This window comes from Astyanax mexicanus, chromosome 25 (genome assembly GCF_023375975.1).
Source record: "Astyanax mexicanus isolate ESR-SI-001 chromosome 25, AstMex3_surface, whole genome shotgun sequence".
Lineage (NCBI taxonomy): Eukaryota > Metazoa > Chordata > Actinopteri > Characiformes > Acestrorhamphidae > Astyanax > Astyanax mexicanus.
In genome coordinates, this window is record NC_064432.1 from 24,504,749 (window position 1) to 24,529,879 (window position 25,131).

The 25,131-nt window shown below is 36.2% G+C and overlaps 1 protein-coding gene across 4 annotated transcripts in view; it reads right to left on the reverse strand.

Annotated features, from left to right (window-relative positions):
- The window catches only part of LOC103037411 (collagen alpha-1(XIX) chain), a 199,858-nt gene extending 175,079 nt beyond the window's left edge, over positions 1-24,779 (reverse strand). For 3 of the 4 annotated variants that reach the window (XM_049472166.1, XM_049472164.1, XM_049472165.1), the window contains exons 1-4: positions 24,639-24,709; positions 14,642-14,766; positions 10,539-10,610; positions 9,700-9,799 (exon numbers count right to left, since the gene is read on the reverse strand). In XM_049472166.1, coding sequence (XP_049328123.1) covers positions 9,700-9,799; positions 10,539-10,610; positions 14,642-14,766; positions 24,639-24,658 — 317 coding nt within the window. In that variant the 5' untranslated portion in view covers positions 24,659-24,709. Of the gene's footprint in view, positions 1-9,699; positions 9,800-10,538; positions 10,611-14,641; positions 14,767-24,638 lie in introns of all 4 variants that reach the window. The other variant, XM_049472167.1, reaches the window with a different exon arrangement.
- Positions 24,780-25,131: the final 352 nt, after the last annotated feature.

Here is a 25,131-nt window from a genome sequence, read left to right on the forward strand (position 1 = left end):
AGCCTTATATACAGTAATTACTGACTTTAAGTGAAAATAGTTTTCATATGCATTTTAAACGTGAAATAAATCTTATTATGCCTCACTGTAATTATGTCTTATAAAGCATTATGAGTGCTCTTTACTGGCTTTAAGTAAAGTGTGTTTTTCAATGCCTACAATGAGACATCATAACATTTACTTGTTTAAAAACACGTTTAAAACACACTTCTCTTTAAGCCAGTAAAGAGCACTCATAATGCTCTATAAGACATTACAGTGAGGCATAATAAAATTTACGTCACGCTTAAAAAGCATATAAAAACACTAATGCATTATACCAGAATATACCAAATCTGTGTTAATAGTGCATTGCAACACTACATTGTACAATGTACTTATAAACAGATATTATAAGGCATTATAAGCTGTTTCTTTATAAACCCTTATACTTTTATTAAGTTTATACTGTGTTATGAATGTCGCTGTAAGTACTTATGAGCAATTATACAGGCTTATTACATGCACTATAAGGTATTTTGTTGTGTCATAATGCATTATAAATGCATTCATAAGGCATTATGAATACAGGGTTCATAGGAAGTGTTACCAAAAAAAAAAAAGAACAATACTGCATTATTACAGTCTTTCTGTTCCCTGAATGCTTACGAACTGCATTATTGAGCCTGAGGGAAAGCAAAGCATTAACGAAAAATAACATATCGCCTTTTACAACAATGAATTGCTGAGTTATTCTTCTCCACATAATGACTTGGTGTGTTGCCAATCCATACCTTAATATTAAGCGTGTATTTCATTCCACACAGACATCAAAAAAATCAATAACCCTATAAATCCAATCAGCCGGACTTTGTAATAAATATATATATATATGACTGCAGTACACTAAACATATACAGTATATTAGGGGTCAGTTTTTTTTCAATGGAAAATATCAGTGCAACCATTGGTGCTGAAACAGATGTGCAAATGCACACAAATACACAGCTCATCTACTCACTATAGAAAAGTATTATAATTAATATAAACTATTAGCATCATGCCTAATGACGGGCCTGTTATTCTAGTATAGTATATAACCTTTCTGCTTTCTTCAGGAACATTGGGAGGACCTATACTATATATATATATATATTGATTTTATGATTTTATTAACTTCCCTTCCATCCTCCCATCCCTCATATATATATCCTTCCATATACTATATTTTACATGCACCACAAGTAAATTACAGCTAACAGACACAGAAACGTCTTTTAAGTCTCCTCAGATAGGAGCTAAATAACAGTGCTAGGAAGAGCATGCAGTTCATTCCTACGTTATTTGTGCGAATAACACATCAGTGTTATTTATATATACTTTACCCAGTAATTCAGAGCTAAGGAACAAATGGTTCGAATTAGTCTATGGAGGAAAAACATCAGCAGCCAAGTACAATTGAGATAGATAGGTGTATGTTTAAAACCCACCTCTGTAAGTGTGTAAGTAACTATAGCTTTAAATAGGATCTCCGGTGGATTTGGCGTTTTAAAGAGACTCTAAGACTAGGTCAGTGGCTGAAATGCACTTAGCAGGGCATTATTACACATGTTGTAAAGTAATATATAAACATTGTAAATACTGTTATTAGTGTAAAAATGTCTATTTTAAAACGTTTCTAACTGTTGTTTGTCTAGCTGTCTCCTAGTGTCGCAGTTCTGTTTGTTTGCATGTATAAATATTCATGAGCAAGAGCTGAAATCCTATAGTTTTTTTGTCACATTACCAAAAGTATCGTGATCATGAAAATACCAATAAATATCCATGATATTATTTAAGGGCCATATCGCCCACCCCTATACTGGACGTTACCTTTAAAACTGGATTATTTCGCTTGTCTCACACAGTTCCTACAGTATGTATTCGTGCTAAATGAATAGAAAATTCATATTTTCCCTATCATGCAGCTACAGTGCATCGCTAACGGCTAACGCTAACATCTGTAAAACCTGTAGCGAGTAATTAAATCCTGAAAGAAGAATCAAATTACACTTTTAAATGAATCACAATGCACAGTGCACAGTGTTCTGTGGACTGAACGGACTGAATAACCTGCACTTCCTCCCTCCCCCCATCCCTCTATTCGTCCGTCCGTCGCTCCAGCCGAGGTTGAGGAACACCTTTGGCGCCTTTGGTAGGACGGTAGGACATTTGCATAATTGCCTGGAACGTTAGATCAGGGGGTTTGGGAGTTTTATAAAGAAGGAAAAACGCTTTTACAGCCGTAAGTGAAGAAGCGAAACACAATAAACCCACAATCAGCAAAACTAACAATGGGAAAATCTAATCTGTGAAGTCTATGAAGGAGAAAGAGAGAGAGAGAGGACGAGCGAGCGAGGGAGGAAAAGAGAGAAAGAGAGAGAGAGAGAGAGAGAGACAGGCTGGAAATGAGTTTCCGCTCTAATACATCATCCTCTATTCTGTGGGAGCTATACGTCGCTGCTCGGCGGCCGCAGGGAAGCAGCAGCAGCAGCGCAGCATTATTAAAATGATACATGCGCTGACTTTAAACCCGGCAAGATCAAACGCTGCTGCCGCGGCGACGGAGAGGCGGAGCGAGGGAAGGGTGAAAATAAAAGAATAACCCCAGGGCTTAAAGCACAAACCTGCACAATCCAGCACAGGTATCGTACATCTGTTAGACCGGCAGTGAATTCAGGACAAGCGTACGCTCATATTCGCATATTCTCGATTTGAACTCCCTTACAAAACCTCAACCTTAACTAGGATTCTGACCCTGTGACCCGATTGGTGGGATTTGTCTGGAAGGAAGGAATATAACCCTGATAGATTGAGATCGTAGACCAACCTACTAGTGCATCTCAAAAAATTTGAGCACCATTGAAAAGCTACTTTATTTCAGTAATTCAGTTCAAAATGTGAAACTCATTATATAGACCAACAACCAACCAACCAAACCAAACAACCAATCCACCAACCCACCAACCTACCAATTCACCCATCAACCAATCCAACAACCAACACACTCAACAACCAAACAACCCACCCACCTATCCACTAACTAACTAACCAACCAAGCAAATCAACCCACATCAATCCACCAACCAACTAACCAACCAACCAAACCACATACCAACCAACCAACAAATCCACCGACCAACCCTTCTAATAACCCACCAACCAACTAACCCATCAACCAATCCACCAACCAACACCAACCAAGCATATAAACCAACACACCAACCAAGCATATAAACCAACCCACCAACCGACACCAAACAAGCAAATCAACCCACCCACCAACCAAGCCAATCAAACTATACAATATGGCTCACCACTACCAGAGGCAGTGGATTGGTGGGATTTGTTTGGATAAGAAGAAAAAACCTTGAGATCCCTATTGGATTATTTATTTAAGATGTTACTGCAAAGGCCAAAAGGCATAGTGTAGCCAAGCACAGCAATATTACATTCCTCTAAAATAAAAATAAAAAACTTTTTTTTTGAGATCTCAACCACTAACCCACCAACCAACCCATCCACCAAAGCACCAACCCACCCAGCCATCAACCCAATAACCAACCAACCCACCAAACCAACCCACCCAGCCATAAACCCAGTAACCAACCAACCAACCAAACCAATCCAACCAAGAAAATCAACCCAACAACCAATCAATCCACCAACCAACCCATAAACCAACCCACCAACCAACTAACCAACCAATCAACAAATCCACCAATGCAATCTACCAATCCACCAACCAACCATTACAAAGAGCAGCTGCAAAACACCTGAGCAGCAGTGAGACCATTCACACCTTAAAGGTGCCAAATACCATTCTAAAGGAAGCCACTCAGCAGCAAAACAAACACACCACTTCCTTCACTGCTTCTTCAGACTCTCCACCCACAGGATCTCAGTTAACAGCTGTGCTGAACTTATCAAGAGTTAATTACTTGAATTTCTTGTCTCTTAATAAAGTGTTTGAGAGCATCAGTTAAAGTAAAGTAGTGAAGAGGTAGAGTTACAGGTATACAGTGAATAGTGAATATTGGAGTAATGTTACAATGATGAAACTGGCACTCATCAGGACCGCCCCAAGAAAGGAAGAGAGAGAGTTTCCTCTGTTGCACAGGATAAGTTCTGATACAATGGAAAGTAAAACTGGCAAATTTACATTATGTTAGAGTAAAAACCAGCAAAATAAGATATGATGGGTAAATGGCATTTAGTAAATTTTAGTTTTATTCTTAGTTTAAAAAGATAAAAATTAAAGAATATAGAATAGAGCTAGGGCTAATGTTTAAAAGCACCATTAGATAGAAGCATGATTTTAAGTTCGGCACAAGAATATTGCTGAACTATAATTGTATTTAAAAACTGTGATTTTAATATTCTAAGGATTAATTTTTATTTGAATGTTATTTTAATGTTTGCAGGGTGTTGAGCACAGGGCAGAGATTTGCCCGCCCCCACGCCGAGCTGGAGCTACAGTAAAATCACCGGAACCTGATCCGGCGGCTCCGACCGGCCTTTTCCATGTAACCGGATCAATCAGAGTCGAGCCGGTCGAACACGATCCCGTCCACCCGAAACCCAAACCCTCAGTAAAGAGAGAGAGAGAGAGAACTGCAGCTCAGAGTACTGCTCGCACGCCCACCATCCCCACCAGCTGACTACCAACATCACCTGTCACACAGAGAGAGAGAGAGAGAGAGAGAGAGACAGAGAGGGAGAGAGATACAGAGAGAGAGAACTGAGAGAGAGAGAGAGAGAGAGAGAACTGAGAGAGAGAGAGAGAGAGAGACAGAGAGGGAGAGAGATACAGAGAGAGAGAACTGAGAGAGAGAGAGAGAGAGAGAGAACTGAGAGAGAGAGAGAACTGAGAGAGAGAGAGAGAGAGAGAGAACTGAGAGAGAGAGAGAGAGAGAGAGAGAGAGAGAGATACAGAAAGAAAGCATACAGTAGAGAAAGACAGAAAGAGAAAGTAAGAGTGAGGTAAAGAAAGAACATGAGGTAGAAAAAGATTAGGCTAAAGAATATATAAAAAGTGACGAAGAGAAAGAGAAAGTGAGACACAGAGAGAGAGTAAGAGAGAGATAGAGAGTGAGAGAGAACTGAGAGAGAGAGAGAGAGATAGAGAGAGAGATGAGGTAGAGAAATAGAAACAAGTTTAAGAGATGGGGATAGAGAGCGATAGAGAGAGAGAGAGAGACAGAGAGAGAGAGAGAGAACTGAGAAAGAGAGAGAGATAGATACAGAGAGAGAGAGATACAGAAAGAAAGCATGCAGTAGAGAAAGACAGAAAAAGAGTGAGGTAGACAAAAGGAAAAGAGAGAAAAAGAGAGAGGTAGAGAAAGAAAAAAAAAAAATGAGAGAGATAAAGAAAGAGAAAGAAAAAGGAGTGAAAGAGAAAGTAAGAGTGAAGTAGAGAAAGAACATGAGGTATAAAAAGATTAGGGTAAAGAATATATTTTTAAAAAAGTGGCGAAGAGAAAAAGAAATAGAGAGATAGAGAGAGTGAGAGAGAACTGAGAGAGAGAGAGAGATAGAGAGAGAGATGAGGTAGAGAAATAGAAACAAGATTAAGAGATGGGGATAGAGTAAGAGAGCAATAGATAGAGAGAGAGAGAGAGAGAGAGACAGAGAGAGAGCTACAGTGAAGTACAGAGAGAGTTTGAGTTAGAGAGAGAGTGCAGCGACTCGGTTCTGATACATCAGCTCACAGATGCCCTGTGCTGCGGACATCACCCTAGGAATCATGTAGGGAGAGAGCGCCATCTACCCACCCGGAGGGAGCAGGGCCAATTCTGCTCCCTCTGAGCGCCGGCAGCAGCAGCTGATGGAAAGGCTGCATGAACTGGGGCTTGAACCGGCGACCTCCCGCTCATAGTGGCAGCGCTCGGCGCCCCATTACTACACTTTAATTATTTTCTTCTACTGAATAATGTATGAAATGTTTAAATTTATACTAAAAATATTTGTTTTGCTGAAGTAGTACACTACTAAAATTAATTTAAAAAATTCTAGAATCATATCGCTCATCCCTATAATAAATAAGGCAGCAGGTTTCTATATGAACAGCAGCAGCAGTGGAGGGTGAATGAGTGAATATAATGTAAGTCTTATTTAATCCCGGTAATGTTTCTCAGACCCGTGTGTTATAGTGTGTTATAGTGTGCTATAGTGTGTTATAGTGTGCTATAGTGTGCTATAGTGTGCTATAGTGTGCTATAGTGTGCTATAGTGTGCTATAGTGTGTTATTGACTGAGCTGCTGACAGCTAACGAGCCGATCCTCCACCACCATTAAAATATCAGATAAACAATACAGCACACTATGAGTAATTGGACACCAACAACATCCCAAGACACATGTAGAATAAACCCAAACAAATGAACAAATGATCTGCAGACCAAACAAACTGACGCTAACAACTATTAACACTAGTGCATCTCAAAAAATTAGAATATCAATGAAAAGTTACTTTATTTCAGTATTGTTGATGATTTTGAAGCTTACAGCCAATGAAAACCCACAGAAAAATCAGTGTTAGAATATTAGAATATTATACTGTATAAGACCAATTGGGCAACTGTGGGCAGTGTGCCAAGTCCTGCTGGAAAATGAAATCTACATCTCTATAAAAGTTGTCATCAGCAGAGTGAAGCTGTAAGATATGAAGTGCTGTAAGATTTTGTGGGAAAACAAAACTGCACTGACTTTAGACTTGATAATAAAACACAGTGGATCAACACCAGCAGATGACAGACATGACTCTCCAAACCATCACTGATCATCAGTACATTTTACATTTTATTTAAAGTAAATGAAGGGATCAGAGTCTGGAGGAAGAGTGGAGAGACACACAGTCCAAACTGCTCGAGGTCTAGTGTGAAGGTTTGAATGATGTATTCCTTCATATACAGTACTGTGCAAAAGTTTAAGACACCTATGAGAATATTAATACAAACAGCAATTTTACAAAAAGCAGTGCAGCTTTTACAGCCCTGTTTTCCTTAAAACATCTCCTAATCTTTCCTCCTCATCTGAGTTTAATAGAGTTACTATTTCTAGTTCTAATCATATTAATCAACCCCTGGTTTGGTCAATTTTGGTGGTAAATGTGGTAAATCAGGTGAGCTGCTGACGGAACTGAACATATCGTTATATACATGCTGGGTGAGAGAATTCATCATCAATTCATCATTTTACTGTATTTATGTTTATTTCGTCGCTGTCCAATAAAAAAAAAACACTTCTCCATTTTTGTCGATTTTTAGTTTGCTACATAATTTGAACAGACAAACTGTTCCTTACACTGTACTAAAATTTCTTGATGAACGGACCAATAACAACACTTAAAAATGACCTGAAATAAACTCTTTTTACATTGACTTCCATTGAAAGTTTTCAAGATTTATTCTTTCTCCTGTAAAGTTGCTGTTTTTCATTGGACAGTGACGGTTTGCATCTCTTCAAATCATATGTGTTGCTTTTCTAAGGTAAAAACATTCATATTGCTGAGATAAATTAATTAGTGTAATTTGCTTTAGTGCCTAAAACTTTATTATAAATCTTTAAGTTTTCTTAAATAACAGATTTAATGTCTGGAGATGTGTTTGTTGTGTAGCATTGTAGCTAATCGCTAACAGAGTGAAATCAAGGCAGGAATGTGAGACCGGACACATCCGACGACAGCATCTGACACTGATAATTATTAGGAGACACTGTGCACTTCCTCCTGCTCCTGATTTAGCATCACAGCTAATGGAAAAAGAAACCAGAACCGGACTAATGGGTTTACACCAACACCGAACGCTCGGGCAAGGCCTTAGCAACCGCCTGGACCTGCCCAGCTCTGCTCTGCAGACACCACATTTCTATACAGTCGTTTTTACAGTCGTGACCAGATCAGGAAAAAAAAAATATCTGAAGTGTCAAAGATCAAAAATGATAATTTTTGGTCGTTGAACATGCGTTTTTATCGTCTGTGTGAACATAAACCAAGGGATTTTTCAGGAAACCAAGAGTGGACGTCTCCAGCATTCCAAGCCTCCTTTCTGAGACCTTCAGTTTGAAGAGTGTGTGAGTTATACTGAGTTATACTGAATTTCATAGGAAAGCTTTTTGAGAAAAGCATCATCAATTTTACGCCGGAGAGGAGCTGAGTGGTTCTAATGAAACGGCACCTTCGTTCCTCACGGTTTACCCTCATTAGCCCTCGCCAACCGAGCAAGCACCAGCTCTCCGGATCGCCCGGTGTCATCCCGACCGCCGTCCGGTTCTTCCGGAGATCAGCTGAACTACGGGGATGACCTACAGCCGGAGAAACTATCGGTTTGCAGCGCGGAAACCCGATCTTCAGCCTGACACGCTTCCAACACTCCCAACGCTCTGGAGTGAACGCTTCACCTGATACGAGACTAGAGTTCCTGACTGATCCAGAACAACCCATGTTCTCAGTTTCCCTCATATACCACTTAATCTTAATTCCTTAATCCTAAAGAGTAACCTCAGACTAGTGGAGAAGGATGTGCCTGTTACCAGATTTTAAAATGTTCTGCATCGTAGATTAATACTAAACCCACCCACAATACGAAACAAAAAAACACATGGAATTATTTTACAAATAAAAATGTCTTAAAAAAAAATGAATATATTTTATATTTCTTGTTTAGATGAACAGTTTTGCATCTCTGCTGGATTTTCTCAGTCAGCTTTATGAGGTAGAGTCACCTGGAATTCAGGCTTTCAGTTAACAGCTGTGCTGAACTCATCAAGAGTTAATTACTTGAATTTCTTGTCTCTTAATAAAGTGTTTGAGAGCATCAGTTAAAGTAAAGTAGTGAAGAGGTAGAGTTACAGGTATACAGTGAATAGCTCTGTTTGAGTAATGTTCTAATTCAGATTATGAGAAATACTACTCAAATAAGTAAAGAAAATTAAAGGTCTTTCAGTTTGAAAAGAAGAATTTCAAGAAATTTGGAAGGATCCTCAAGAGAAGTCACAGCAAAGATCAGCAAAAACACAATGATGCTGAAACTGGCACTCATCAGGACCCGCCCAGATAAGAGCACGTAATTGCGTCACAGTTTTGTATTAATTTACAACGTTGGGGAAAAAAACATAAAAACTATGAATGAGAAGTTGTGTTCAATTCTTTGATTAGCACCCATTCCATCAGCAGAAAGCATATACATTCTTTGATTTTACCAAATTAAAAACCTCTGGAATATAATCAAGAGGAAGATGGATGATCACAAACCATCAAACCACCAAACTGAACTGCTTGAATTTTTGCACCAGGAGTAAAGCAGCATAAAGTTATCCAAAAGCAGTGTGTAAGACTGGTGGAGGAGAACATGATGCATGAAAAAAAAACTGTGATTAAAAACCAGGGTTATTCCACCAAATATTGATTATTTCTGAACTCTTAAAACTTTATGAATATGAACTTGTTTTCTTTGCATTATTTGAGGTCTGAAAGCTCTGTATCTGTTTTGTTATTTCAGACATTTCTCATTTTCTGTAAATAAATGCTCTAAATGAGAATATTTTTATTTAGAATTTGGGAGAAATGTTGTCTGTAGTTTATAGAATAAAACATCAATGTTTATTTTACTCAAACTTAAACCTATGAATAGCAAAATCAATCTACACATATATTATACACAGTATATAATGAGAACTCACTCGGTGGATTTGATGAGGGGTTTACTGCCCAGTCTGAAGAGAGGCCGGTCGTCCGTCACCGTTCCTTTACGGAGAAGAAACTTTTCCGCCAAATCAAATCCTGCAGAACAAATAAAGAAAATATGCATAGTCAACATTGGCTATACTACTTTAAAAACCATGAATATAAGCTAATTTTTGTTTATTTTATCAGTTTCAATAGATTTACTGTCCTATTTAAGCTGTTAATTTAATAAAGTGGGTTTAAATATGTGAAAATTCACCTGGTTCTTAAAGGGAATGATGAGCAAGTGACACTCTGATTGGTTTATTTCACATTATGCCCAAAATAAACCACACCAATGATCGATTAAGAGAATTAATACATGCCTTTTAAGCATTTTAACAACACATGGTGTACTTTTCCCATCGTTATGATAGCAAAGACATACATACACACATACTGCCCTAAATCAAGCTGCATGGTGCATAGTGCCAAATATATACATTTACCCTTGGATATACCAATACAACCCCAAATTCACAAAGAGTTAGTGCAGTATTGGAAAAAATAAACTTATTTGTACTTAATAGTATCAATAGCAAGTACAATTTGGAGCCAATTTAGATCCAATAGAATCAAACATATACCGTAAATAAAATACCTAACAAACTAGACATACAAAATACGTCAAATAAACAGGGCTATACATGATAAACAGCTTTATTACTACAAACGTGAATTAACCCAGCTGTCAGTTCCTCTCTGAGGAACATCTGTGTTCAGGAACAATAAAGAGCTTCACATATCAAACATGACGTTTTTCACACTGACAGATTTTTACATATCAGCATTCTACCTGTAAACTCCTGACTGCCGTTCGTGTTGCTGTACCACTTCTCCTCCAGCTTCAACGGAGGACATGAATGATCTGAAGAAAAAAGTGATACATGCCATTATTTTGTGTTTTAATACTAAAAATGTAGGTATAAATCAACATTTTAACCATTGCAAGCATTACTGCAAACATGCTACACTGTAAACAATGCTGAGGTTACGAAGATGATATTGTAAAGATTTTACATTGCAAATATTCTTTTTTTGACAATATATCTCGTGATATTAAACGATGCAGGACCCATGACTTCACCATGGGTGATGAGAGCGCAAACCTGAGAGTACAGAGCTATGGGTACGGAGCTGATTATACAAAGCGGAGTGAGTGGAGTTGAGGCGGTTGAACTGTGAGTATGGAGCTGATTATATGAGGCTGAGCGTGCGGAGTTGAGGTTATGGAGCTGACTTCGCATAGCTAATCGTACACAGCTGATGATATGAAGCACAGAGTTTGAAGCAGACTTTGAAGAGCTAAGATTGCTAAACTATAATTGCTGAACTGGGAGTACGGAGCTGAGAGTACGGAGCTGAGTTGAGGTTTTGAAGCTGAGGTTGTGGAGCTAGGATTGTACAGAGCTGATGATATGAAGCCCAGAGGGTGAAGCAGACATTGCAGAGCTAAAAATGTTGAGCTAACAGTACAGAACTGAGAGTACGGAGCTGAGAGTACGGAGCTGTGGACACGGAGCTGATGATACAAAGCCCAGAGTACATAGTAGAGTTTGTGGAGCTGAAGTTACAGAGCTGAGATTGAAAAGACAAGAGTGCTGAACAGTGCTGAGTGTGGAGCAGGTGTAGCGAAGTTGACGTTACCACATCTGAGCCGATGTTACTGAGCTGAGAACGGGTCTAACATTACGGTGCTGACGTCACAGAGCTGAGAGTTACAGAGCTGGCCGTAAAGTGCGAAGAGTGTGGAGAACTGAGAGCACAGCACTGCACTGGTGCAGATAGATCCCTTCAGAAACCATCAGCTCCGAAACCGCAGGCTGGTAATGAAAGCTCCGTTCCAGCTGTTGCTAAATGATTATTCAGCGTCTGAGCATTCACACCGCACATAAATCAGCTGGCACTGGTCCAGCTCTCACATTTGCTCATGTGACTCTTGTCCCGGTGACCTCAGACTAATGCAGCCGGAGTCACGGTGTCCGTGTCATGTTCTACCACACCGCATCTCCTACTGGGAATACTGGATTCCAGTACTGCGGCTCTGAACACGTGTTAATTAAGGGTGACGAGGCTTTCTATAATCAGCTGCTTCTGCTTTATGCATAATTCAGCGTTTCCACCCTGACCCCGGCTCGCTATATTTAGTTTAGCACCCATTTCACCTCCACAACCCCTAGGACAATATATTTCCCCAGATACATCTGTATTAATGAACTGTATTATTTACTGTTCCAGTGGTGCTCAAAAGATTTTCTGCATAAATATGACCTAAAACATCACTGGCTTTCCTAAACGTAGATAAATAGGTCAAAAATATTATATTTGCTCATTTATTTATTGAGGAAAATGATCCAACATTATATATTTGTAAGTGGCAAAAGTAATTAAAACCTCTAGAACTCGCAATAGTTAGTTTGAAGGTAAAATTAGATTAGTGGGTCATGCAACAGGACAATGACCCTAATCATTCTAAACTATCCAATATTACATATTTGTAAGTGGTAAAAGAATGTGAACTACGTGAAATTTATGCATGTATTCAATTTCTGCTTTGTAAATTCTTCACGTCCTTTTTATTCATTTATCGTAGAAGGAATTGTGGTAAACTGAGATGTTAGTGCAAAACGAGCCCAGAATTGTACAAAATCATTTAATTAGCAAAAGAGATAAAACTCCCTTAAACACTGGATTCAAGGTGCAAAAAAACTTCAAGAGCAGAAACTATAGCCCTGTTTAAATATATTAATATTATACATATACCCACAATTGGGTATTCACATATTCACTTTACAGAACTATATTTGTTACATATACATATTAATATCTATCTATATATCTATCTATCTATTTATCTAATTATATCTCATTAAATATAGTATTTAATATAGAATAACATTGTAAATTGATAAGAAACTTGTGTCTTACTTGAGCAATAGAGCTTTTGAGGAATATCTATTTGAACACTTGGAATTTGAGTATTTTAGGTCCATTTATAGTGCGTATGAATAGTGTTTATTTTAAATATTGAGTTTTGTTCAGTAAGTCGTGTTAAAGTGTTAAAATTGTTGGCGTATGTCTTTTTAATGTCTTTTCCATGGCAGCTAATCCACCACGTTACATGTCAAAATAAAAGCCTCCTGCACAACCAGTGCAAGAAATGAGTCTAGAGCCCTGTATTTAATATTTAACATTTTTTAAATATTTAATAAAAAATATATATATATATATTTAATTTGAAAGAACACTGTTGTGTGTTTGTATATGAAGTGTGTTAAATAAACGACTTTGAAATGCATTTACATTAAATTCACTTTTGTATATTAATCCTCATTATATAATCTTAATCATAGTACCAATAATGAACTAAAAGAGCCCTTTTATCAATACTTGTATCGGTATTTGTATCGGTATCAGCAGTTTTATACTGGAATCTGATCGGAGCTGAAAAAAGTGGATTGTTCGATCCCTAACTAATTAAAGCTTAATTTTTTAAAGCCTTAGTGTGTTATATTATACATTACAATAAGTCACAAATCTATATAAAAGCACAGTCATGCAAACTAAAAAATAAATAAATTGTGTTGATGGGGGTATGGTGATCACTCTGGTTTGTGTACGGTGTAGTTGTAGTGGGTGGATGCCTCTGTGTCTATGCTACCTTCTTAAAAACACATTGTTAAAATTCATACATTTAATCTGCATTTAAATACGTACCTCAGCTTTTGAGTTACATTACATTACATTACATTACATTTGGGCGCTTTTGTCCAAAGCGACTTACAATAGTCAAGTACAGAAGTAAAATAAGTTTAAAGGTAAAACATCTTTGGATAGGGATAAAAGGAGGTCAAAGGGGAATAATAGGATAGAGGAGTGAAGGAGGGGAAGAAGGAAATGAGGTTAGAAGTAGTTAGTGTGTTAGAGGTGTTAGGAGAGTAAGTGCTCTTTGAAGAGCTCTGTCTTCAGGAGTTTATTAAAGATAGTGAGAGATTCTCCTGATCTGGTAGTAGAAGGTAGTTAGTTAGAGGTGTTAGGAGAGTAAGTGCTCTTTGAAGAGCTCTGTCTTCAGGAGTTTATTAAAGATAGTGAGAGATTCTCCTGATCTGGTAGTAGAAGGTAGTTAGTTAGAGGTGTTAGGAGAGTAAGTGCTCTTTGAAGAGCTCAGTCTTCAGGAGTTTATTAAAGATAGTGAGAGATTCTCCTGATCTGGTAGTAGAAGGTAGTTAGTTAGAGGTGTTAGGAGAGTAAGTGCTCTTTGAAGAGCTCTGTCTTCAGGAGTTTATTAAAGATAGTGAGAGATTCTCCTGATCTGGTAGTGGAAGGTAGTTTGTTCCACCATTGGGGAACTCTGTATGAGAACAGTCTGGATTGCTTTGTGTGAATGTTTGAGTTACATACCCAAAATAATGATGGCTTAATAAAGATTTTGTGTTGGAAAAAAATTAAAGGAAATCGATGAAAACTAAACTATATGAAACTTTATGTATTTCTATTATACACAGATCTGCTGGATACCACATTAATTCCATCTTTCTGTCTTCCTCAGAGACGTTTAATAGATGTGAAAGTGGTGAAAGTGTGTTTGTGGGTGAGGGGAGCTCCTCTGCTTTCTCAGGTTGTTCTAAATGAGCTAAAGTTGGCACCCGGAGCAACATGACGCAACTCAAACAACAGCTCAGATAGCTTTACACCGCCGGTGTTGGGTGGAGGCCACCCACCGCTCTGAATCCATCACCGGATTAACCAATCACAGCGCAGATCTGAGGAGCATCCGGCTATCCGGCTGTAGAAGGCAGATTTTGAATATTATCTTTAATAATATGAGGTTTTCTCAGGTTTTAAAGCCTGTCTGAGAGGTATGTGAGTGTTTAGGCCAGATGGCGCTGGTATACATACCTATTCTCTCGTTTACTGCCATGCCTAAAGTAACAGGAATGGCATTTACTGCCCACAGGAACACCGTCCATCTCAACCAGAGCCTCATGTCTTCATCCATACATGAGAAAGGGCTTCTCGGAGATCTGCAAATAGAACACAATGTCACTTTTCACAGAACGGTGCACACGTACAGATGAGTGATGTGTTGGAAATCTGTGTAATTTTACCAGAAAATGAAGTTTTTCCTCAAAAAAAAAAATTGCAATTGCACGTTTTTTTATATACACGTTTAATTCCTTTGTGTGTATTAGAAAAAAAAATTATACTAAAGAAAAAAATATATAATAATAACCGTTTATACATTAAAATGCAGCTCAAAGTGATGTACAAACACAGAGGTAATCAGAATAAAGAGAAAAAATAGAAAAAAGGAAAAAAAAAAAACAGTAAAAAGTAAAATTAACAATTAAGATAAGACAACAGAAAATAACATAAAATAATAAAAATAGTGAACCTGCAAAAAGGGCAAATACATTAATAAAAGTAAAATTAAAAATGCTTGTGACTGTGATATATTAAAATAAATCATAAAAAATAAAAAAATAATAATAATACAAAATGGCTCAATTATTAAAACTAAGTTTATAAAAATATCAGTATCGCTTTTTGATACTGTGTATTGATGATGCTTGGCTGATCTCTACTGGAAAGCTGTTCCATTTTTTATTTTGGAGAATAAAAACTAAATTCTTAACTTTAGGTATTTTTAAGCAGACTGGAAGTGCCAGATCTTAAGGAACGACTGGGATCATAAGGAGTAATATATGATAACATATATGATGGTGCCAAATCAATTTAATGTCTTAAAAACTGATAACAGTACTTTAAAATCTATTCTAAAATAATAAGCAATGTAATGTTCTGCAAAAAAAGTTCCAGGTCTTTCATATTTAAATGGTTTCTTCTACAAACAGCAATTTTAAAATCTCTCTAAAAGTGTTCAATGGGTTCAATTTTGATCCAGACTCTTCGCTTTATTCCCATTCATCTCTGAGTGCTTTATGAGGCATGTTTAAAGTATGTTATGTAAAGTTGCATTGCCTTCAATCATATTATGTAGTATATTATGTTTAATACCACAAATCGAAGTCAAAGTAACCCAAATCGGAATATTAAATATTAAAAAAATATCAGATTTATCATGTTTTTTCTTGCTATTTACACAGCCACACAAACCACAACCCTGTATCACATATGGTGTAAAAGACTGGATTTGGGTTGAATTAACATAAATAAAATGAAATGAAATAAAGTCATTGATAAGATGATCAAATAACAAAACAGCTTACTAAACAATAGGGGCGTTCTAAAACTTTTGACTGGTAGTGTTTATTAAAAGGAAAAAAAAAAAAAATCACATGATAAGACAGTATACATCAGGACACAGGACACCTCAAGATATATTGCGATAGTTCAAATATTATAATTTTAGACAAAACAGTGTAAAAGTATAAAAGTAGTGTATAAAAGTAAAAACACGTGTGTAAAATATTATCACAATATTTCAGGGTATTCTTATAACAATATTCTTTGCAATATGATAAAACTGACACTTTTTAAGCTAATTTTACAAACATTTAGTGTATATATATATATATATATATATATATATATATATATATATATATATATATATATAAACAAATATTTTTATAAAATAGTAACAGGACAAAAATATTAAGTGTATCAAAAATATAACATGAAACAACAAACATCTACCACAAAAATAAAATGCAAAAAAACAACTATGAAGTAAATACAGTAAATAGTTTCAACTGCTTTATCACAATAGAAGAATATCCCAATATCATATGGATTTTATTTAAAAATCATGTCTGAATAATAAGAGGATTATATATCTGACACGGTTTGTACTTTCTAAACGGTGCTCATGCATAACAGAGCAGTGCTTCACGTTAAGTTTCACTTTGAATGCGTCAGAATTTTTGGATGATATTATTGTGTATGATACTATTTTTTTTATCCAATCAGAACAATGGGATCTAACTACAGCAGACACAGTTTAAATCAGCTTAATTAATTCATTCATTCATTCATTAGCAGAGTATTCTGTGATTAATTGCATTTTATCATCTTATTTTTACGACTAAGCTTTTATAAATGGGTATTTGATCATGTAAATGAAATAATCTGAATTAAATTGGCAATTAGGGAGTTGTTTATTGTGTCAGGGCCTTAAATTAATGGAATACTGTACATTACAGCAGCATAATTTAAACTATATACATTTCTTACGATATATAAAGAGCATGTGGCCGATCTGAAGTATATTTTATGAGCTTATATAGTCTCCTCAGATCAGCCAGTATCTCCAGTTTCAGTGCCTCAGTGCAGCTCTGCATCTGAATCTGAATCATAAAACACCTGTAGCAGAGCTCAGCGCTGGAACTCTCACACAGACAACGCTATTGGTCTGGAGCGGTGGGCGTGTCCAGCCAGGTAACTAAACCCCAGTCTGCCATGGTGAGGGTGGTGGTGTTATCCACTAAATTCCACTAATACCCCCCCCCCCCCACACACTATATCTACTCAGAGCTCAGAGTACAGCTCATTAGGTCATACATACAGCATCTCACTTAAGTACAAAAGTACACCCCTCAAATTAGTGTAAATATTCTATTATATCTTAATAGGACAACAAAAAAATATAAAAATTACTAATATTATTCTTATTCTTAACTTTTATTTCTTATTAGTTATTCTCTTACAACCTGTTTTATTTATTCTCATTTATTTTTAACTTTTATTTCTTATTTTACTGCTACTTTTAGTTCATTTTTTAATGCAATTTTTAATTGACTTGTATAATTACTTGTTTTTACTTATTTTAATTTATTGTTATTATTTTTTTTATTGTAGCTTTTTTTAGTTTAACTGCTTTATCTATTAAACCTTAACTTTTTATTATTAATATTAGTAGTATTTTATACCATTATTATTATTTTTTTATTATGTACTTGTCTTTTATTCAGTGTTATTCAGAATTTTTTTTTTATTTTAAAATGATTAAATGTAATTATTAACCGTCATGTCAATTCCTGTTTTTTGTAAATGCTCAGCTACATTGAAAATGAAAGCTGATATCTCAATAACACTGACCATTGATTAATCTTAATTTTTCTAAAAAATTATTCATTGTTTCATCCATGATATAAACACGCTACATAGCGTTTTAGGTGAAAAACACTACTCACACACTCTCACACTACTCTTCATTCTATTCAATTTTTTTTTTTTTTAAATGGGAAATTTCTGTGGGATAAACTCAGAAAGCGCCCAAAAAAAAACTATAACAAAAGGATACTACTCTACAAAGTGGAAATATTCAATTTACAAAAAAAATTATATTATTTTACAATGTAAAGTATTAAGTGAACAGCTTGTATAACAGTTCACTTTTAGCCAATTTCCTTTTCTTTGCTGTCATGTGACTTATACTGTTACACAAGGCAGTGTGCCAAGTCCTGCTGGAACGTTAATAAAACACAGTGGATCAACACCAGCAGATATCAGACATGTCTCTCCAAACCATCACTGATCATCAGTAAATTTTACATTTCATTTAAAGTAAATGAAGGGATCAGAGTCTGGAGGAAGAGTGGAGAGACACACAGTCCAAACTGCTCGAGGTCTAGTGTGAAGTTTCCACAATAAACTGAACTGAGACAATTAAACTAAACTGAAGCAAATTAACGACACCTGGGGAACCCTGTGCAGGTGCTTTGAGTTTAGTAAATGATCACTGTTTGACACTCAGTTTAAAACATACATGCCCTGCAAAATTTGGGCTGATTTCTCCATAGTATTCAAATTATTTGAATTTATTATTTATGTAATTATGTAAAAATAAAAAAATAAACACTTGAAATCTTTTCAGTTGTGGGCCCTGAATCTATAATTTACAAAAGTGTATGTTTTTGAATGTAATTATGTAAATAAATCAACTTTTCCATAGTATTACTAATTACTTTTTTTTTTTAACTGTATATTTTAACTCCTGATGAGGACAGCTCTACTTAAAAAACAAAGTTCAAGTTCATATATCGGCATCTTGCGCACAATTTAAGGTAATCCAAGTTATATACAGAGTCTATTATTGTAGAGTTAGATTTACCAAGATTTACCCTCACATAGATAAGACCTGTAATTGGTGTGGTGGCATACGCGCTGATTTATCTCATCTGTTCCAGCCCTATTAGATCTCTATTTATAAAATACTGTACAAAATCATCAGTGTCAACTCGGGCTAGGATCCTTTATATATCCTTTAAGCATAGTCTTTGCGATGTGCACATGTGCAATAGTCACATTGCAGGGCGTGCGATTAAATCGATTAAATCAAAAATCTTGCAATGGTTTGATTCTTGATGCAAGAAGTAGATACACAGTGCTGTCTCTGTGTCTGTGTGAGTGACAGGCTGCTGCTGCCTAAGAACAAGAGGGGGAGCGTGAGGGGAGGGGGCGCGTTTTAGGAGTAAACACGAGGTAACCGCACAAATGGCCTCCATCCACATGGTTGGGCACGTGCCTGTAAACGTGAGCACGTGTTAAAAGCTGTGCACCTCAGTCCAGCACAGTTTTGCAGCGCAGATATTTCCAGTTACAGCTGAATTCACACTTTTAATCCCAAAGAAAAGCGCTCCAATTTACCTTTTTAAAAAAAATAATTTAAATGCCTGATTAAAGGGACGATTACTGTTATTTTGCTGTTTTCCACACGTTTTGAGTTAAGCTCGGTGCTGACTCAGCTCTTGATCGGGGCGGGGCTGGTGACCCTGCATTGTTTTATATCTTGATATAGCTCACCGAAATAGAACATTTACAATGTGTAATTTTTCCAATATCGTGCAGCCCTAATAGAAAGTTTAAATACTTTTTGTGAATATAAACAATATAATCTTAAAATATCACTTCCAGTTGGTTCAATAGGTATGGAAAGGGAGGAGGGGATGTTTGTTAACTGTATACAGTAAACTGTGTAAATAAAACAATTAAAACAAATAAAATACTAAAGAGTTAAATTTCCAAACTCTTAACACTTGGTAGTTTTGATCCTTCAGTCAATTTCAACACAACTCGACATTTAGCATGAAATCACCCAATCCGGCAACATTGTGAGCCACTAAAAGCTGTTAATTTCACAGAGATTACTCCATGATCAGCTCAGACCTGTAGACTACATGTAGTCCAGGTTTATTACCTTCACCGGGCTGTGCCCCATTACTAAAGCAGGAGTGAGTAGTGAACTTGAACCTGATGCAGGACTGGGCGTTAAAAATCCAGCCGGACTGCAGGAACATATTCCCTGAATAAATACTGCTGAAGGATCACGTGGAGGAACGGGAGGGACAAGGGGGACGGGGGGGGGGGGGGGGGGGGGGGGTCTACAAGTATTCCTGACGCCATCTATCATCCTCTAGCAGAGAGTGTGAGAGCAGGAAGGTGTCGGATCAGCAGCGAGAGTCTCATAATCTGCATGCCTGAGGGACAGAACTCTAAACGGGAAGAGGACAGATCACCAAGACGCAGATAAACAACAGATAAACAACCAATCGGCACTGTCCAATGAAAAAACAGCATCTCCAACTATGTAGATTTTTAGTTTAGTACATCAATTGAACACTCAAACTCTACCTTACAGAGTGTCAGAATTTCTCTAAAATGACCTTAAATAAACTCTTTTTGCATCGACTTCCATTGAAAATATTCTATTAGATTTTAGTTTATACAGCTCTAAAAATGATGGGTTTCTTTAATTTTTCCAAATTGAAAACCTCTGTAATATAATCAAGAGGAAGATGGATGATCACAAACCATCAAACCACCAAACTGAACTGCTTGAATTTTTGCACCAGGAGTAAAGCAGCATAAAGTTATCCAAAAGCAGTGTGTAAGACTGGTGGAGGAGAACATGTTACCAAGATAAATGAAAAAAAAACTGTGATTAAAAACCAACCAGGGTTATTCCACCAAATATTGATTTCTAAACTCTAAAAAAAAAACTTTATGAATATGAACTTGTTTTCTTTGCATTATTTGAGGTCTGAAAGCTCTGAATCCTTTTTGTTATTTCAGCCATTTTTCATTTTCTGCAAATAAATGCTCTAAATGACAGTATTTTTATTTGGAATTTGGAATAGAGAAATGTTGTCTGTAGTTTATAGAATAAAACAACAATGTTCATTTTACTCAAACTTAAGCCTATAAATAGCAAAATCAGAGAAACTGATTCAGAAACTGAAGTGCTCTCCAAAGCTGTATATTAATAAGATGTTGCATTTAATTATGAAAGATACTTACATCACAATAAAAAACAAAAAAAAAATTATGACCATCTTAAACAATTGATCCTTTTGGTACGCAGTGTGGGCAGTGTGCCAAGTCCTGCTGGAAAATGAAATCCACATCTCTATAAAGTTGTCAGTAGCAGAGGGAAGCATGAAGTGCTGTAGGATTTTGTGGGAAAACAAAACTGCACTGACTTTAGACTTGATAATAAAACACAGTGGATCAACACCAGCAGATGACAGACATGTCTCTCCAAACCATCACTGATTGATGGAAACTTCACACTAGACCTCGAGCAGTTTGGACTGTGTGCCTCGCCACTCTTCCTCCAGACTGATGCTAAATTTTAAATTATTGCCGATATATCATAATTCATTGCAAACTGGTGGTTATTAATGAGTGAAAATAAACTTGAAAACATAGCATGAAATGATCACAATCTAAGTTAGTCAACCACCTTAACCACCTTATCTGGCTTGACTAGCTAACAAGCAACCCAGCAAACAAACAACAAATATTAGCTATGTGTTTTATTAAAAAGAACCCGATTATTATTAAGAATTGAGAGTGGTATTTACCTTAAATTCACTCTAAAACAACCATAAACTGCTCAAGCACAGTAAACCATTCTGACTAGCAAACAAGCAAGCTAAGACATACACCACAAATATTAGCTATATGGTTTATTAATTTGGAACTGCTTATTATGATCAATTGTGTGATATTTACCTTAAACACACTCTAAAAACAACCATTACCTGGTCAAATCTAAGTTGGTCAAGCAGCTTAACCACCTTAACTAGCTGTTAGCTAGTTAGCAAACAAACAAACATGCTAACAAAAAACAAAAATGCATTAATTAGGTGGTTTTAAATAACTGTAGAGGTCATATTTAATTGGGAATTGGTCATTATTATCAACCAAGAGTAATTTATTATGAACAATTGTGTGATATTTACCTTAAACACACTCTAAGCTGGTCAAGCAGCTTAACCACCTTAACTACCTTAACTAGCTGTTAGCTAGTTAGCTAGTAAGAACAAACACATAAAACAAACAACAAATATGCATTAATTAAGTGTTTTAAATAATTGTAGAGGTCATATTTAATTGGGAATTGGTCATTATTAACAACCAAGAGTGATGTAAGTTTAAATTCACTCCAAAAACAACCATAGACTGCTCAAAATTTAAGCTGCTCAACCAGCTTAACCACCATAATTAGCTGTTAGCTAGTTAGCAAACAAAAAAACATGCTAACAAACAACAAATACGCATTAATTAGGTGGTTTAAAATATTTGTAGATATTTCATATTTTTGTTTCATACAAGCAAACTAACCAGTTAACTAAGTGGTTTATTTTTGGGGAATTGCTTATTATGAAGAATTGAGAGTGATTTTAGCTTAAAAACACTCTAAAAACAACCAAAAACTGGTCAAAATCTAAGCTGGTCAATCAGATTAACCACCTTAACTACCTTACCTAGCTGTTAGCTAGTTAGCTAGCAAAAAAACATGCTAACAAACAACAAATATGTGTTAATTAGGTGTTTTTAAATAAATGTAGAGGTCATATTTAATTGGGAATTGGACATTATTAGCAACCAAGAGTGATGTAAGTTTAAATTCACTCCAAAAATAACCATAAACAGCTTAATCACCTTAATTAGCTGTTAGCTAGTTAGCAAACAAACAAAAATGCTAACAAACAACAAATATTAGCTATGTGTTTTATTAATAAGGGACCAATTATTATTAAGAATAAAAATTAAGAAGATATTTACCTTAAACACACTCTAAAAACAACCATAAACTGCTCAAGCACATTAACCATCCTGACTAGCAAACAAGCAAGCTAAGACATAAACCACAAATATTAGCTAGATGGTTTATCAATTGGAAACTGGTTATTAAACCTTAAACACACTCCAAAAACAACCATAAACTGCTCAAAATCTAAGCTGGTCAGCCAGCTTAACCACCTTAATTAGCTGTTAGCTAGTTAGCAAACAAACAAACATGATAAACAACAAATATGCAATATGCAGGTGGTTTAAAATAACTGTAGATGTCATATTTCATTGAGAATTGGTCATTATTAACAATCAAAAGTGATGTAAGTTTGAATTCACTCCAAAAACAACCATAAACAGCTTAACCACCTTAATTAGCTGTTAGCTAAGTAGCAAACAAGCAAACATGCTAACACACAACAAATATGCATTAATTAGGTGGTTTAAAATAATTGTAGATGTCATATTTCATTGGGAATTGGTCATTATTATCAAGCTAAAAGTACACTCCAAAAACAACCATAAACTGGTTACAATCTAAGCTGCTCAAACAGCTTAACCACCTTAATTAGCTAACAAACAAACTACCCAATTAACTGAGTGGTTTATTTTTGGGGAATTATGAAGAACAGAGAGTGATTGTAGCTTAAATAAACTCTGAAAACACAACAAAATAATAAAAACACACTTTAAAACATACTATAAACTGCTCAAAATCAAAGTTGGTCAACCACCTTAACTAACTAGCTAGCAAACAAAAAATCATTAGCTAGGTGGTTAAATTTTTTTGCTTAAAAACAACCATAAACTGGTAAACTTAAATAAAAGTGATTTTAGCTTAACTACACCCCAAAAACAACTATAAACTGCTCAAAATCTAAGCTGGTTAAACACCTTTACCACCTTCATTAGCAAACCAACAAACAAATTAGCTAGCAAATTAGCTAGCAAACAAACAAATATTATCTAGGTGGTTAATTAATTGGGTTTTGCTCATTATGAAGAATTGAGAGTGATTTTAGCTTAATTAAACTCCAAAAAACACAACAAGATAATAAAAACACACTTTAAAATATACCATAAACTGCTCAAAATTAAAGTTGTTCAACCACTTTAACTAACAAACAAACAGCAAACAAGTATTGCAAGCAATTATTAGCTAGGTGGTTTTAAACAATTGGTTATCATGAACAATTAAGAGTGATTTTCTGCTTAAAAACAACCATAAACTGGTCAAAAATTAATAAAACTGATTTTAGCTTAACTACACTCCAAAAATCTAAGCTGCTTAAACACCTTAACCACCTTAATTAGCCAACAAACAAATGAACCAGCTAACCATGTGGTTTATTTATGGGGAATTGCTTATTATGAAGAACTGAAAGCTTAAATAAACTCCAAAAACACAATAAAATAATAAAAACACTAAACAATAAACTTGTTGGTCAACAACAAACAAACAAACCAGCAAACAAACAACAAATATTAGTTGGGCAATAGGTTTTAAATAGTTATAGAAGCCATATTTCATTGGGAATTGACCAATATAAAAAATAAATAGCTTAAACACTCTCAAAGCAGAACAACACACTATAATAAAGCTAAATGTAGGTTAACATTTAACGTTACAGAAACGTTCTGTAGGCGTTTTCTAAAGGTTCAATAAATGTAGGAGACTTTCTGAAGGACAGTTCTCCATCAGACCCGCTCCACAGCCCGGTCAGGACTCCGGCTCTGCGGGAGGCAGGGGGGCCGGGAAGCGGGGAGGCTCCGCTACAACACCCGCTCAGAACCGCCCGGACCCTCCCGCGGGAACCAGCGCGCACACACAGCCCGGCCAGGAGCTACTCACCCCGGCTCAGAAAGTTTCATCTCCCCGCTGCCGCTGCCCTGCTCCGGAGCTCCGCTCTGCTCTCTGCTCTCAGCTCTCAGCGCTGTCCTCCGCACATGTTCCCCCAGCACCAACCCCAACAACCACCCAGCACCAGCGCTACTACTGTACTACTGACACACAGAGAGAGAGAGAGAGAGAGAGAGAGAGAGAGAGAGAGAGAGAGAGAGAGAGAGAGAGAGAGAGAGAGAGAGAGAGAGAGAGAGAGAGAGAGAGAGAGAGAGAACTGACTGAGAGAGAGAGACAGAGAGAGAGAGAGAGAACTGACTGAGAGAGAGAGAGAGAGAGAGAGAGAGAGAGAGAGAGAGAAATAAAAAACATTACTAAAACCATCAAAAAAAATAAATTAATTAAATCAAAATAATAATACTAATAATAATTTCATGTGTCTCTGCATGCTCTCCACCAGTCTTACACACTAATTTTGGATAACTTTCATTAAAAAATTAAAGCA